Source organism: Taudactylus pleione, unplaced genomic scaffold (assembly GCF_031769625.1).
Source record: "Taudactylus pleione unplaced genomic scaffold, aTauple2 ptg000502l, whole genome shotgun sequence".
Lineage (NCBI taxonomy): Eukaryota > Metazoa > Chordata > Amphibia > Anura > Myobatrachidae > Taudactylus > Taudactylus pleione.
The window spans coordinates 3,003,886-3,016,904 of NW_028284904.1; the positions used below are offsets into that span (position 1 = coordinate 3,003,886).

At 43.9% G+C, this 13,019-nt stretch overlaps 1 protein-coding gene across 2 annotated transcripts in view; it reads right to left on the bottom strand.

Annotated features, from left to right (window-relative positions):
* The window catches only part of LOC148501793 (ligand-dependent corepressor-like), a 60,257-nt gene that overhangs the window by 24,757 nt on the left and 22,481 nt on the right, over nucleotides 1-13,019 (bottom strand). Inside the window, exons 3-6 of one of the 2 annotated variants that reach the window (XM_088449969.1) lie at nucleotides 10,778-10,818; nucleotides 4,521-4,586; nucleotides 2,434-2,513; nucleotides 918-1,050 (exon numbers count right to left, since the gene is read on the bottom strand). In XM_088449969.1, coding sequence (XP_088306095.1) covers nucleotides 918-1,050; nucleotides 2,434-2,513; nucleotides 4,521-4,586; nucleotides 10,778-10,818 — 320 coding nt within the window. The remainder of the gene's footprint in view (nucleotides 1-917; nucleotides 1,051-2,433; nucleotides 2,514-4,520; nucleotides 4,587-10,777; nucleotides 10,819-13,019) is intronic. The other variant, XM_088449970.1, reaches the window with a different exon arrangement.

The window sequence follows — 13,019 nt, forward strand, 5'->3', positions numbered from 1 at the left end:
CTAGGACACAGCAACATGAATTCACGCATATAATGTTGAACAACTTAAGATACATTACTAATAACATTTGTACAGAAAAATGTGAAACAGGCAAAATTTCATCAAGAGGAAGAACAAGAAGGGGCAATTCAATTATTTTATTGGGCGCCCGACGGAGGAATTCAAATGTTGCTCTGTACGGGTGCTCGTGCCAGACAGCAGCGGGTTTAGACACACATAGAAGGAGTTGAATAGCGTGGGGATGTTGGTCCCGGAGCTATTCAATTCAACACGCTGTTTAGTCTGACACAGTTAATGCCGATTCTCACGGCTTAACATGGGTGTTTACTCATGAGAACCGGCATTCTCCGACTAAAGTGCTGGCCGCGAGGCTGTTAGTGCCGCGCTAAGCCGTAAATCAGCCTCACGGCGAGCACTTTATTAGGAATTCGCCTTGCACCCTCAGTCGCCCTAACAACGCGGGTAATTAAATAGCTCCGGGAGTTACAGAGGTATCGGACCTCACAGCAATTAAAGGTCTTTTTAGTTGTACATTGTACAGTCCTAATTGCAGCTGAAATAGAAAGAGCCAGTCAATATAAATGGTATGCAGATAGAATGGACATGATGTTTAAGGATCACATAAGGAAGAAAAGTTGATGTACCTTTAAAAAAATCTAAACAATTTTACATTTAAGCAACATTGCTGAGAAGCATAATGTGTGTTTAGGAAGCTAAATAGGCTATTTTAGTAAATTACTCCCAATTCATAATGAGGACAGTCAAATTAAGATTTAATTGTACTGTAGTCAATTAGGGCATGGGCTATAATACAGTTGGGAATGGATACACACACACTGCATGACGCAGGCCAGTTACAGAGTAGCGCATGACAAAGCAATAGAATATTAGCACACACATACATAACAATCACCAACCTTTCCTGTAGAAGACTGCATTGAGGAACTCTTCTGCTTGTCTCTCTAGTCGGATTATTTTTGCTTGCTCTTGTTTCAGTATGTTTTCTTGGCCAGATTCAGAGATTGGTTTATGAAAGCCAGCTAAATGCTCCTGGAAAGAACAAAATGACACCGTTTAAATAATCAAAGAAGTATTAATATAAAAAGGGATTTAGTAAGTGTCATAAATAGCAATAGTAAGAGAATGGGGAAGTTCTAAGGAGTCAAGAACCTTCCATAAAAGCACTAGGTCGGTGATTAATATTAATATATTATTAATTGTATATGAAGGTCATTAAACTTCTTGGAGACTTCAATTATACCTAAGAGTTTAAAATACAACTAACAACAGTTTTTTTACCATTGCATCCAGTTTTTCAGAATCCGAAACTACTCAGAACATAGAAGTCACTCACGCTTTATGCAAAACTTTTACAAATATATTTGTGAATGTCACAATTTGTCTCTAAAACTGAATAAACAGAACTTAGGTTTAGAGGCCTTTAGGTCCAAGTCAACAAACATTTAAGCCTTAGGGCCGATTCAATTGTTGGCAGCTCATGTCTAAAGAACCAGGGAGCTATTCAATTGTTTTCGGCAACCAGCCCGGAGGCTGCACCTATTGTGTATTATTGCTTGCACCCTTCCTGAGGTGAGAGCAGATATCTGTGTAAAGCAGGGCTTTGGGGCTGGTTCGCGAGGCCAGACAACCCTTAACCGCAGCGCGTGCTGCACTTGGCATGGGAGAAGCCGCTTAATGCGGCGAATACTGTTCATTTGGCCGTGAGAATGAGGGGCTGGTCCCCACTAACAATTGAATAGCGCTACCAGCAATTAAATTGCCCCGTTAATGTGTTCAGTGAATGTACGATGACTGAAGAGACATCCCCAGTAACATTTCCCTGCCGATGTACATACCATCTAATGTACACTAAACAGGCAGCATCTCTGCCAGAGCCCCTGGGAGAAGTCATTACGATACAGAAAGCCATACATTATCCCTGGCAACCAGCATTTTATATGGAAAAGTGGCAAGTACATTCTGTTGCATGAATATAATCTTCCACACGGCAACACTATTTACATTCTATAAAGGAACAGCTATTTTGCAAAAGGTATTCTCCTTTATTATAAGTTTATAAAGAGCTAATAGACATGCACAAGAGATTTGTATTTTCGACAGAATCTAAACCAAAGTTGGAATAACCCTGTATTCATGGTAAATTTCTCATTTAAAATGATTAATATGCAGGATTTACTTCAGGAGCTACAGCCAAGAGTAGAAGGCTTCCGGGATCAGATGCTCCTCCCAAGCCCATCTACATTGGCTAGTGTAATCCATCTTCTGCACTGTAGAAGCTTGTGAGCTACAATTCACATGAGGCAAAATCCACGTCATGCATATAGTCAAACCGTAGCCATATGGCGTAATGGTGTCTCTGAATAGAAAAGTGAGGGGATAGGTTCATTCACGGAACGTCATGCAGTTTAGTACCTTAACTTTTTCTCGTCTCAAGCAGCAGAAAAGGCAATTTTCATCAAAGGACCAATCACAAACACCTGTAGGTTCACAGTCTGTAAACATTGAAATGAAAATCGGTGTTATAATACAAAGAGGTGCACATCTCCTGCCCCCCCCCCCCCCCCTCATGCTCGCTGACAAACCAAACAATCCATATTACAGGTTTTAGAGCGTGCACTGAAAAGTGTATAAAATGGGAAGCTGCAATACAATGAGTTTTAGAGCACTTCCTGGTCATGTGACTCTTGCATTCCTCTCTGTTCCTCAGCACTCACAAACACTCCCTCATTGCTTTTTTACTATCAAATCCAGTCTCTACTGGGTGTGGAAGTGCTTTAAAAAAAAAGCATGAATTGAAAGTATGCGATCAAGATTTCATCCATCCACAGATTAGAGTGGATTTATTTAAGGGAACAAAAAAAAAAAAGAAATGAGGGTGTGTGCCAACAACAATTAAAACCTTTACTCCAACTTAAGAGTCAAAATATTTAACAAATGCATTACAGTGCTTTGCCCCAGCACTTCCAGCGTTTGCAAAGAGATAAAACGTGTATGCTACTTGTGACACGTACCTACAACACAATTGGGCGGTATTCAGAGCTATTCAATAGTTGCTCCTGTCAGGTGCCGAACAGCAGCTGGAGTCGGCATTTCAGCTCGCACCCCCTGGGGGTGGCGAGCTAAAATGCGCGAAAAGTGACCCAAAAAGGCACTTTTCGAATTTTGCGCCCAGCACTCTGGTCAGGTTTAGCAGTTTCACGCGGCTAACACGACCTCTTTGGGCGGGATCGGCACGATAATCGGAATCAAGTGAATATCGTCCACGATCTCCCGTCACTTTAGACGGGAGTTTGGGTGCGAACAATTGAGTACCGCCCAATTGTTGCTTTGCTTACACAGTGACAGAAACATTCAAATTAACTTACATATTCCACATAACAGATATTCCACATATCATCAAACAAAACCGGCCACAATGGACATTGGGTCATGGGCCTACATACAGTGATTCAGGCATGGAAAGTCACAATAGCCAGTTACCTATACAACTTCCATTGCATGTGAAGCTCTGAGCAAAACACGGAACACTCCAAACTAATCATGTAATGGAATATTTGGCAGCATGTCAGCACCCCCACTAACAAATAGTTAGCGAAGCAACATGAAGATTTTACAAACACAGATGCCATGCATGCACAGATGACGTCTTATTTACCTAGCAGGATAATGGGGTTTGTGAAAACGGAAATTTAAGGAATAACAGACATTGAATCAATTCAATTAACAACAAATCAGTGTGAATCAATGGTGGATTATTGAAAAGGGCTGCAGGAAGGACCGATAGCATCCAAGTAACAACAACATGTGTGCAAGCCCAAGTTTCGTCCTCTCCTGCCATTCACTATCCGTCCTGGGAGCCATCCTTCAGCAAATGCAGAAACAAGGCATCCTCATCACTTGGATCATGACCCAAAGTAATACTCAGCCTGACAACCTGCACACATTTCTGTTCGCAGTCTCCTGAGGTGGCGAGCAGAAACGTGCGATAAGTCCATGGTTTGGGCGCCCTAACACGAACTTTAGATGGGTTCAGCTGTGTTGTGTGGCTGCACCCGATGCTTTTGAGCGTGTCAAAAGTAATGGACACCCGATCAGAGCAACAGCTGAATTGCTCTGACTAGCGCCCATTACTATAGGCACCCCAAAAAAAATTTAATTCCCCCTTAAGTGTTTCTGTATTTGCTGCAGGATTAAAATAAAAATAACACGACAGGTTTATTTGAAGAAAACAGAACTAATAATCCTACAGAGCAATGACAAAAATGAGAGGACACAGAATAGCACATTGTCCATGAGACAGTCCCTTACCATTTAGACATAAGGGACAGTTATAGGGTATACAGGAAGGGGGTACACTACAGCATGCATAAAGCAGATACAGATGGACAGGTCATGTAACCTCTGCTATTCAACAAGAGCAAAAACAGCGTAATGTACACAAAAGCGCACTCAAAGAACAACTTCGTACCTAATGGAATGTGATAAACGAGATAGTATACCTTTAAATAAGCTGAGATCTTTAAGTAATCCTGGTCCAAACAGCCCTTCTAAAATACTCTCAAAACCTAAAATAAAAAGATACATCATTCAATATGTAAACTACAGCAAGAATTATCAAAATGTTTTACATTTTTAAAATGAAAACAGGAATTGAAGTGTGCAATTGTTACTGTATCCCAAATACATAAAGTATGTACAGGAATTAATCCTGGTACAGAGCTAGAATGATTTAGCCCTGGAGTTAATATGAATGTTACCTCAGAAAGTTCGTACACATATTAGATTAGACTGGGTCAGAGTGCCTTCATGTTGACCATGGAGTAGTAATCCCAGCTAGAGCCATTCAGAACCACGGGGGTGTAAAGAACTCGGGATCGGGGGTGTGTGTGTGTGTGTGGGGGGGGGGGGGGGGTGTTATACTGATTTGCTTCAGAACACTTATATCCCCATATTAAATTACACTAACATTTTCCAATGTTGGTGTAACAAAAACAAAAGTGATAACTTTAGAGCACCTCAATCAAAAGGTAGGGGTGTGTGTATGCGTGTGGTGGGGTGGATTAAATTGTTAAAGTGACAGGAGCAAATCAATGGATTGTGCCGATGGGCACGAGCACTGCGGGCAGCTATTATTTATGCTCACGCCCTCCTGAGGTGGCGAGCAGCAATCCACGAAAATGCAGGTTTTTGGTAACCCAAATGCAGTGCGCCCGGTACTTTGCTTTACGCGTCTAAACCCGGGCGCGACATTTCACAAATGAAGAGGCGAGTGGATGAGGGTGTTATGCTACGTTTAGAAGAAAGTGAGATGTTTATAGTTAAAGATTAATTATTAGATTAAATACTGATTTAAGCATTGGACATAGCACCAAAATATATCAGTAAATAGACTACCAACATTTAAAATAACATTGTTACTATGATCCCTATGTCATAACAAGTCAATTTTCAGAGAATTGTTACATAACACCTTCATCCACCAGTCTCTTCAATTGAATGTGGCCCTGTCACTATTGAATATAAGGTACACATTTTGTACATAAGCATTATTTATAACTTTCAATATAATTTTTTTTAAATCATTATACAATAATTGCAATATATTTCTTCTGTATTTTCAAATATGCAATTGGCTTCTGAGCTCACAAGGTATATCATGGGGTTTAGTTTTTTTTCTTCATTTTTACCTTAAAACAGGTTGGGTAAATCTGTGAGCAAAATCTTCGGCATCATTTTAACCAGTGTATTAAAAATAACATATTTAAAAAAAAAAAGCCAAGAAACCAACAGATAAAATAAACCTTATTTCTTTTGAACAGCTCTGTGAATGTTACATGAAGGCAGCACTCCTTGCTTTCTGCACTTTGCTCTAAGGAAATAGCTTTATCGAAAACGAACATCCATTCAAACTCTGCTAAGACCGGGGACCCACAGAACAAATTAAAATATGGATTACAGCCCCAGTCTATCCCATCTACGAGTGAAGGGATAAATATAGCACACGTAGGACCTCATTCAGAGCCGCTCGCAAAACGCAAGCGCTCGCTCTGATTGAGGGCGGCCGCTTCTATGTTCAAAGCCGGCCTCCTGGCCGCTCTCTAGGCTGTGGGTGACCACCCACAGCTTTAGCGAGCGGCCAGGTTGATGGTCAAGACCAACGCGACCATCGGGGCTTGCAACGAGACCCTTGTGGTAGGGTTTCGTCTACTGCAAGCCCCAGTGAGTTTTCGGCTCTATTAGAGCCCGAAGCTCACCACTGACATCACGAGTGGTCAGTGGGGCCGCCCCCAAACGGCAGGAACGCCTCCGTTTGTGTAGCCACCCCCCCGCCCCACCTACAAAACGGGGCGAGCTGTCGATCACCATCGACAGCCGCCCCTTTTGTAGCGAGTCCCGGAGCGAGAGCGTGGCCGCTGCGCGTGCGCAGGGCCTCAACATCAACCCGCTTGCGAGCGGGTCTGAATGAGACCCTTAGGGTTATATTTACTGAAGTGCAGGTTTTTAGACGTGGTGTTGTTGCCCATAGCAACCAGATTCTACTTATCATTTATCTAGCACCTTCTAAGAGATAATAGCTATAATCTGATTGGTTGCTATGGGCAACAACTCCACTTCTAAAAAAACCCGCACTTTCGTAAATATACCCATTAAGCTGGGTACACACTTAACGATTTGTGTACCCAGCGTTGCGTCGGACGACCGCACTGCCAACGGGTCCACATATCGGGAGGTTGGTGCACATTACACAATCCGGTGCCCAACCGCCCGATACGTCAGCACCAGCCGCATCCCGCTGCATGGGATCGGCAGTCACGTTGTCAGATTGAGCTGTGTGTAGGGACGATCTGACTATGCGACTGACAACCAAACGGGAGGGTGCTTGGTCTAAGTAGTGCGTACACACAGGCAGATATTGATGTGTCGGCCCGATCCCCTGAATCGGACGACATTTCGTCTACATAACGTCTAATGTGTACGTAGCTTTAGTGTAAATGTGGGAACAGGAAAGAAGATGATGTGGTTGGTGATTTTGCTACGTAACTTTGGCCCTCATTCAGAGCCACTCGCTAGCGGCAGTACGCTCGTTCCGAGCGATGTTCGCACATCTGCGCATGCGTACGGTTTTTAGTACGCATGCGCGAACCAGTCAGTGCGGCCGAAAATCGTTGGTACGCAATATAGCGAATGCCTGCTATTTTGAGTGACAGAATGAGGCGTATGTGGGTGGTAACAGGGGAAGGTGCTTGAAAACGGGGAGTGGAGATCCGAACGCAGGCGTGCTTAAAGGTCAAAACGGGCGTTTTAAGGGAGTGCATAATTAATACAGCAGCGTCATTGACCACGTCACTTGGTTTTTTTTAACTCAGAACTGCTCGCAAAATAGCGGTTGAAAACACCAACCACAAGAATAGCGAGCAGTTCATACGCTGTACGATGTACTCGATTAATCTAATAAATAGCGGACATGACGTATGGTGCGTGCGGCCAGGGGGCGTTTTTATCAAAAAAACGAGCGTATGTTTTGCTCGCTCGTTCAGACTTAGAGGTGGGAACAGACTGCAATTTGCGAACGGATCATTTGAATAGCCACCCCTTGTTTTTGAACGAACGACCACAAATAGCGAACGGCTCTGAATCAGGCCCTTTGTTCAGTAACTATCAGTGCGTATAAAGCACATCCCTAGGTGGGAATTTAATTGTTTTATCGCGTCCGCATCTCTCTCGTCTAAAGTGAAGGGAGCTATTTGATTGCTTTTGGTTGCCCATCACTCATCACAGATGTTGCACTCAAAATGCAGGGGATTAGCTATATAAAGCGGCTTCTCCCGTCTAAAGTGACAGTTTAGGCGCCCAAAAGTCAGGCGCGCTGCAGTTAAAGAGCCTAAAAAGCCCTAATTATAGGGAATTTCTGCAGGAAATGCGAGCATCCACCTCAGGAGAATATATGCGCATAAATCCGTGATAAGTAAAAACAATTAAATAGCTCCTGTCACTTTAGATGGGCGCTGCGGCCATGATAAAACTTTTGAATCCCTCCCTAGTAGGAGGAATATGTGCTTTATTCAGGATTCACTCATTGGAGAGAATTCGAGTATTAGCTCCCGCGACTGTGACTAATGGGCACCGAAGGAACAATTCTAATGTTGCTCTATTTATGCGCAAATAGCTGCAGGAGCGCACATTTCTGCTTGCACCGTCGTGAGGTGGCGAGCAGAAATGTGCAATACGTCCATGGTTTGGGCACACACCAGGACTTTAGACAGGATTACCCAGTTTGCGCAGCTAAACCCGGTCTAATTGGGTGCAACAATTAACGGCGCCCAAAAACCATAGAATTGCTACTGTACATCAGGTGCCCATTAACTAGCACAAGGAAAAAAAATCTACTGATTTGCCGCCCTTAACGCAGGAATTATATATCGTATTTAAGAGAAAAGTTTTTTAGAAATAGCTTGCCAGATAAGTCTGCAGTTGTATGTACATACAGGGCTATTAAAATTAAAGCATCCCTACTTATTACACTCTGGAGCAAGGTCATAATGAAGAGAACATTGGATAACAGGATCTGAAGAGGATGCCTTAGTCATTTATTGAAGAAAAAATTATTAGATGCAAAGTTTGTCACTAGTTGACAATAAAAATTTGAATAATGCTTCAATCGCTAAGGCAACACTTTATCAAAAGAACGTTGTCATCAGCTGCTACTTTCAGACACCTTGGCCACCCCAATCTCCAGACCTCGCCTAATTAAGGGCCTGATTCAGCAGTGTACGCAAGTGCAACTACGTATGCAGATCAGCCAATTGTTCTGTACTGCGCATGCAGCGCGCGATTACGCAGATAGGAATCCATCGCAGAATGAGTGACAGGCTGTGGGCGTTTGGGTGTTGTGATGGGGGAGTGGTTTGAGAAACGCAGGCGTGCCTGCCCGTTTGAACGCCGTTGCATAGGCGTGCATAAATTAGCCACTGTGATTGCATACGCAGCTTGAGTACTCACTGCGTGCGACGAGACTTGCAATTTCTGCGTCGGGTCAGTGCTGCTGTAATTGTACGGGACAGGATGATGCGCTTCGATGGTACCTCAGGAGACTGCGAGAAGAAATGTCCCCCCCCCCCCACACGCGGCTTTAGGCATCCGAACGGAGCAGCAATTCAATTGCTCCGACGGACGCCCAATCATAAAAGACGCCCAAAACAATTGAACCGCCCCCTACAAGTCTGTTATTCAGACTATTACTGATGAAGAAAAAAAATAACTTCCCCCCCCCCCCCCCTTAATACAGTATAACTTGGTGCAGAAGTGTACCAGCTACTGGATATACTTAGGGCCTGATTCAGTAAGGATCATCATTGTGATTGTAGCTCCTTAATTGCAGGTAGATCCACTGAGAAAATATGCTAATGGTTGCAATCGCAATGTAATCGCAGCCTAAAATAAGGACGCCCACATCTCCTTACACACATCCGTAATACTTATCAAAACCATCGGTAACAGAGTACCATCGGTCCCTCAAGCAGAATTACAGCAGCCCTGGCCTTAACTCTAAGGGCGGTATTCAAGGGCGCTGGGGCTGTGAGCTGAAATGGTGCGCCGGCAGCTGATTGCGCCCGACAGGAGGAACAATTGAATAGCTCCTGTTGGGCACGTACAGGGGCGCAACAATTGAATACCGCCCTAAATTGCTAACCTTGTTGCACGTATTGAATATCCAAGCTGAGTATGGCATCGCAGTGGATAATTTATGCACGCCCCTGTAACGGCATTCAAACACACCGACCATTCCCCCGTCACAACCCCCAAACGGTCACTTCCTGTCAATCACTCTGCGATGGGTCCGCATAGTCACTGCGATCGCAGTCCGATCTTCGTGCACTGCAAAGCAGATGCGTGTGCAGAACGCAACAATCAGCCACCTGCATGCGTAATCGCAGTTGTGAATCAGGCCCTTAGTCAGAAATAAACACTTTCAAATAATTACCTCAATTATATACAGAATTGCCATATATTACAATCACATAGCGGCTTTACTTGCAGTTTAAGGGCCTGATTCAGAGATGTATGTAAACCCGATGGATTACATAAATCTATCCGATTGTGGGGCATCTGCGCAGGACCTGTACTGCGCATGTGCAGAACGGGTCCTGCGTTCACGGTCGCAGCGCTCCCTGAGTCACAGCCTGATTGACAGGCTAGGGCTTTTTGGGAGCGACGTTGGGCTGCGTTCCTGGAAATGGGGGCGTGTCATCCCCGTTACCGGAGAGTGCTGAGGCTTGTGTGTGTTGTAGGACGCAGATTTCCTAGCCGCGGAAGCGGCCAGGAGTCGGCCAGATGGAGAAAGCTTCAACTTACGCAACCAGGGAGCAACAATCGCAACCGGGTGATCCGAGGCAGCATCTATGGAACGCAGGAGGGGTCTATTTCCTACAGACACCTTCTGCTGCATTTGCATATTAGTTGGACGGAAGAGCACAGCCGCTCCTTTGCAGCTGTGCAATAGCATCCACATCGGAATAAGACTATAAATTAGAAGTCTCCTGACACATTTAGTTCCTGCATTGTAACATTTGTGGTAATTCTTTCCTAATTCAAAACATCTCTGGTTGTTGTATTGTAATTCCTATGTTACTTTACTGTGTACATACATTTTCATGGCTGAAATTGGGAATCTTCCAGTCTATTTTTTCTCAACGTTTCTCCATTCTTCCAGTATTGTGGTATGGTCTAATGCACAACACAGAGGAGTTCTACTTACTTAGGGTTATCAAAGTAAATGTGTTTTTATGCAGGACACCACTATAAATAAATAATAATAAAAAACAAACACAAAAATGTAAAAAAAAAAAAGCTAAAACATCTGTCCTTTTTTTTTTTTTTTTTAACTAGCTGACAGGATAGAAAAATAGCCGGCGTTATTGAATGGAATTTGCAGAGTATTGGACCCTACTCTGAAGGGGACCAGAGTGGTCATATGTTGGAGATGTGGGATCTAGCAGCCTCATCTTAGGATGGTTTCTTTTTTTGGACCCTACTCTGAAGGGGACCAGTGTGGTCATATGTTGGAGATGTGGGATCTAGCAGCCTCCTCTTAGGATGGTTTCTTTTTTTGGACCCTACTCTGAAGGGGACCAGTGTGGTCATATGTTGGGGATGTGGGATCTAGCAGCCTCCTCTTAGGATGGTTTCTTTTTTTGGACCCTACTCTGAAGGGGACCAGTGTGGTCATATGTTGGGGATGTGGGATCTAGCAGCCTCCTCTTAGGATGGTTTCTTTTTTTGGACCCTACTCTGAAGGGGACCAGTGTGGTCATATGTTGGGGATGTGGGATCTAGCAGCCTCATCTTAGGATGGTTTCTTTTTTTGGACCCTACTCTGAAGGGGACCAGTGTGGTCATATGTTGGAGATGTGGGACCTAGCAGCCTCATCTTAGGATGGTTTCTTTTTTTGTTTTGTCCTTTTCTTTGAATAGAAATTTGAGTTGGCCTAAAACTTGTTTAGCCTTTAAAACCGGAAAGCATACGGGATACCGGTGGTCAGAATCCCAAGGCCACCATCCCGACAGGGTTAGAATACCAACACTTTGTTGGTTGGTATCCTAACACTCCCGCTCCCCGATGCCTGAATCTAACCTCCCTCTCCCAGCACCCTAAACCTAACCCTCCCCCCTTAGTGCCTAACTCCTAATTTAAGGGGATGGATTTCAATTAAACGCTGATATACCCTGCAGCTAAACTGATCGTGCTACATATAATTGTAGATTACATTTTTCACAGCCTTGTTTTCATAATGTTTTCTAAACCAGGAGCAGGGAACCCTCGGTAGGTGTGACATAAGGTGGCAAGAGAGGAAAACCCACCTTCATCCCTATCAGATGGGAACTTTTTGGAGCACTAGATACTATCTACATTAGAAAACCCCACTGTGGCCTACAAACCCAGCTAAGCCAGGGTCTCTGGTGAGTGAACCCTACCTTCCACATGTTTGCTTATGCTACAATGGTGGGGGCACTCCAGAATTTTTGTTTTGGCACAAAAAAACCCCCCAGAAAAACGTTGCCTACCCCTGATCTAAACACCTATGCAACTTTTCTGTCCTGAAAATAGTTTACATCATTTCCATTTCTGACCTGGTTCCAAGCTGATTGAAAAATATTGAGTCCAGTTTTACCCTCCAGCAGTTCAGGTGTGATGAAAACAAGAAATCATTCAAAATGCAGTTAAAGTTTATTACAGATTTAAACCAACACAAATTATTACCCCCGCCCCCCACTACCCCCCCCCCCCCCCCAACATCTCATCCATTTTAGCAAGGAATTCTCTCCAAGCAACTGAAGCAGAAAAACAACCTTCATTATATTTGCTGAACTGTATACTATGTATATTTTCTTAGAAATGAACAAATAAGTGTACTGTGAGCCATGTAATCCAGAAATATAACATACTTTACACGGGTGCACTGCAAACAGCGCTCATGCACTTTGCATGCCTGAGATTTTTTTTGTTGCTATGCAAACAATGCATGTGGACAATGCATAATCATATGTACAATTTTGAAAGGTTCTAAAACTTGCATCCCACGATGCTGTACAGTAATCATGGTATGTCAGCCAAAACAATCTTACGCCAAAGAATAGCCAATCTACTGCTTATTACATACACACATAGGGGGCAATTCAATGCTGTAAGCCCGACTAAAAGATTTCTTCAGGAGGGTGCGAGCAGAAGTCCGACCAAAGTGCCGGCCGTGAGGCTGTTTTCCGGCTCAGCGCGGCAATAACAGCCTTGCGGTCGGCACTTTAATCGGAGAATGCCGGTTAGCGCGACTAAAAACCCGGCTTTAGTCGCGCTAACCAGCATTAGCAAATGGCTTTAGTCGGACTTAGCGCGCAGAATTGAATAGCTCCGGGAACTCCTTCCCGATGCTATTAACAGTGTGCAGCATTGAATAGCTCCCATAGCGCCCACCACTCCACTAAATAACGGCCTTTACATTTTA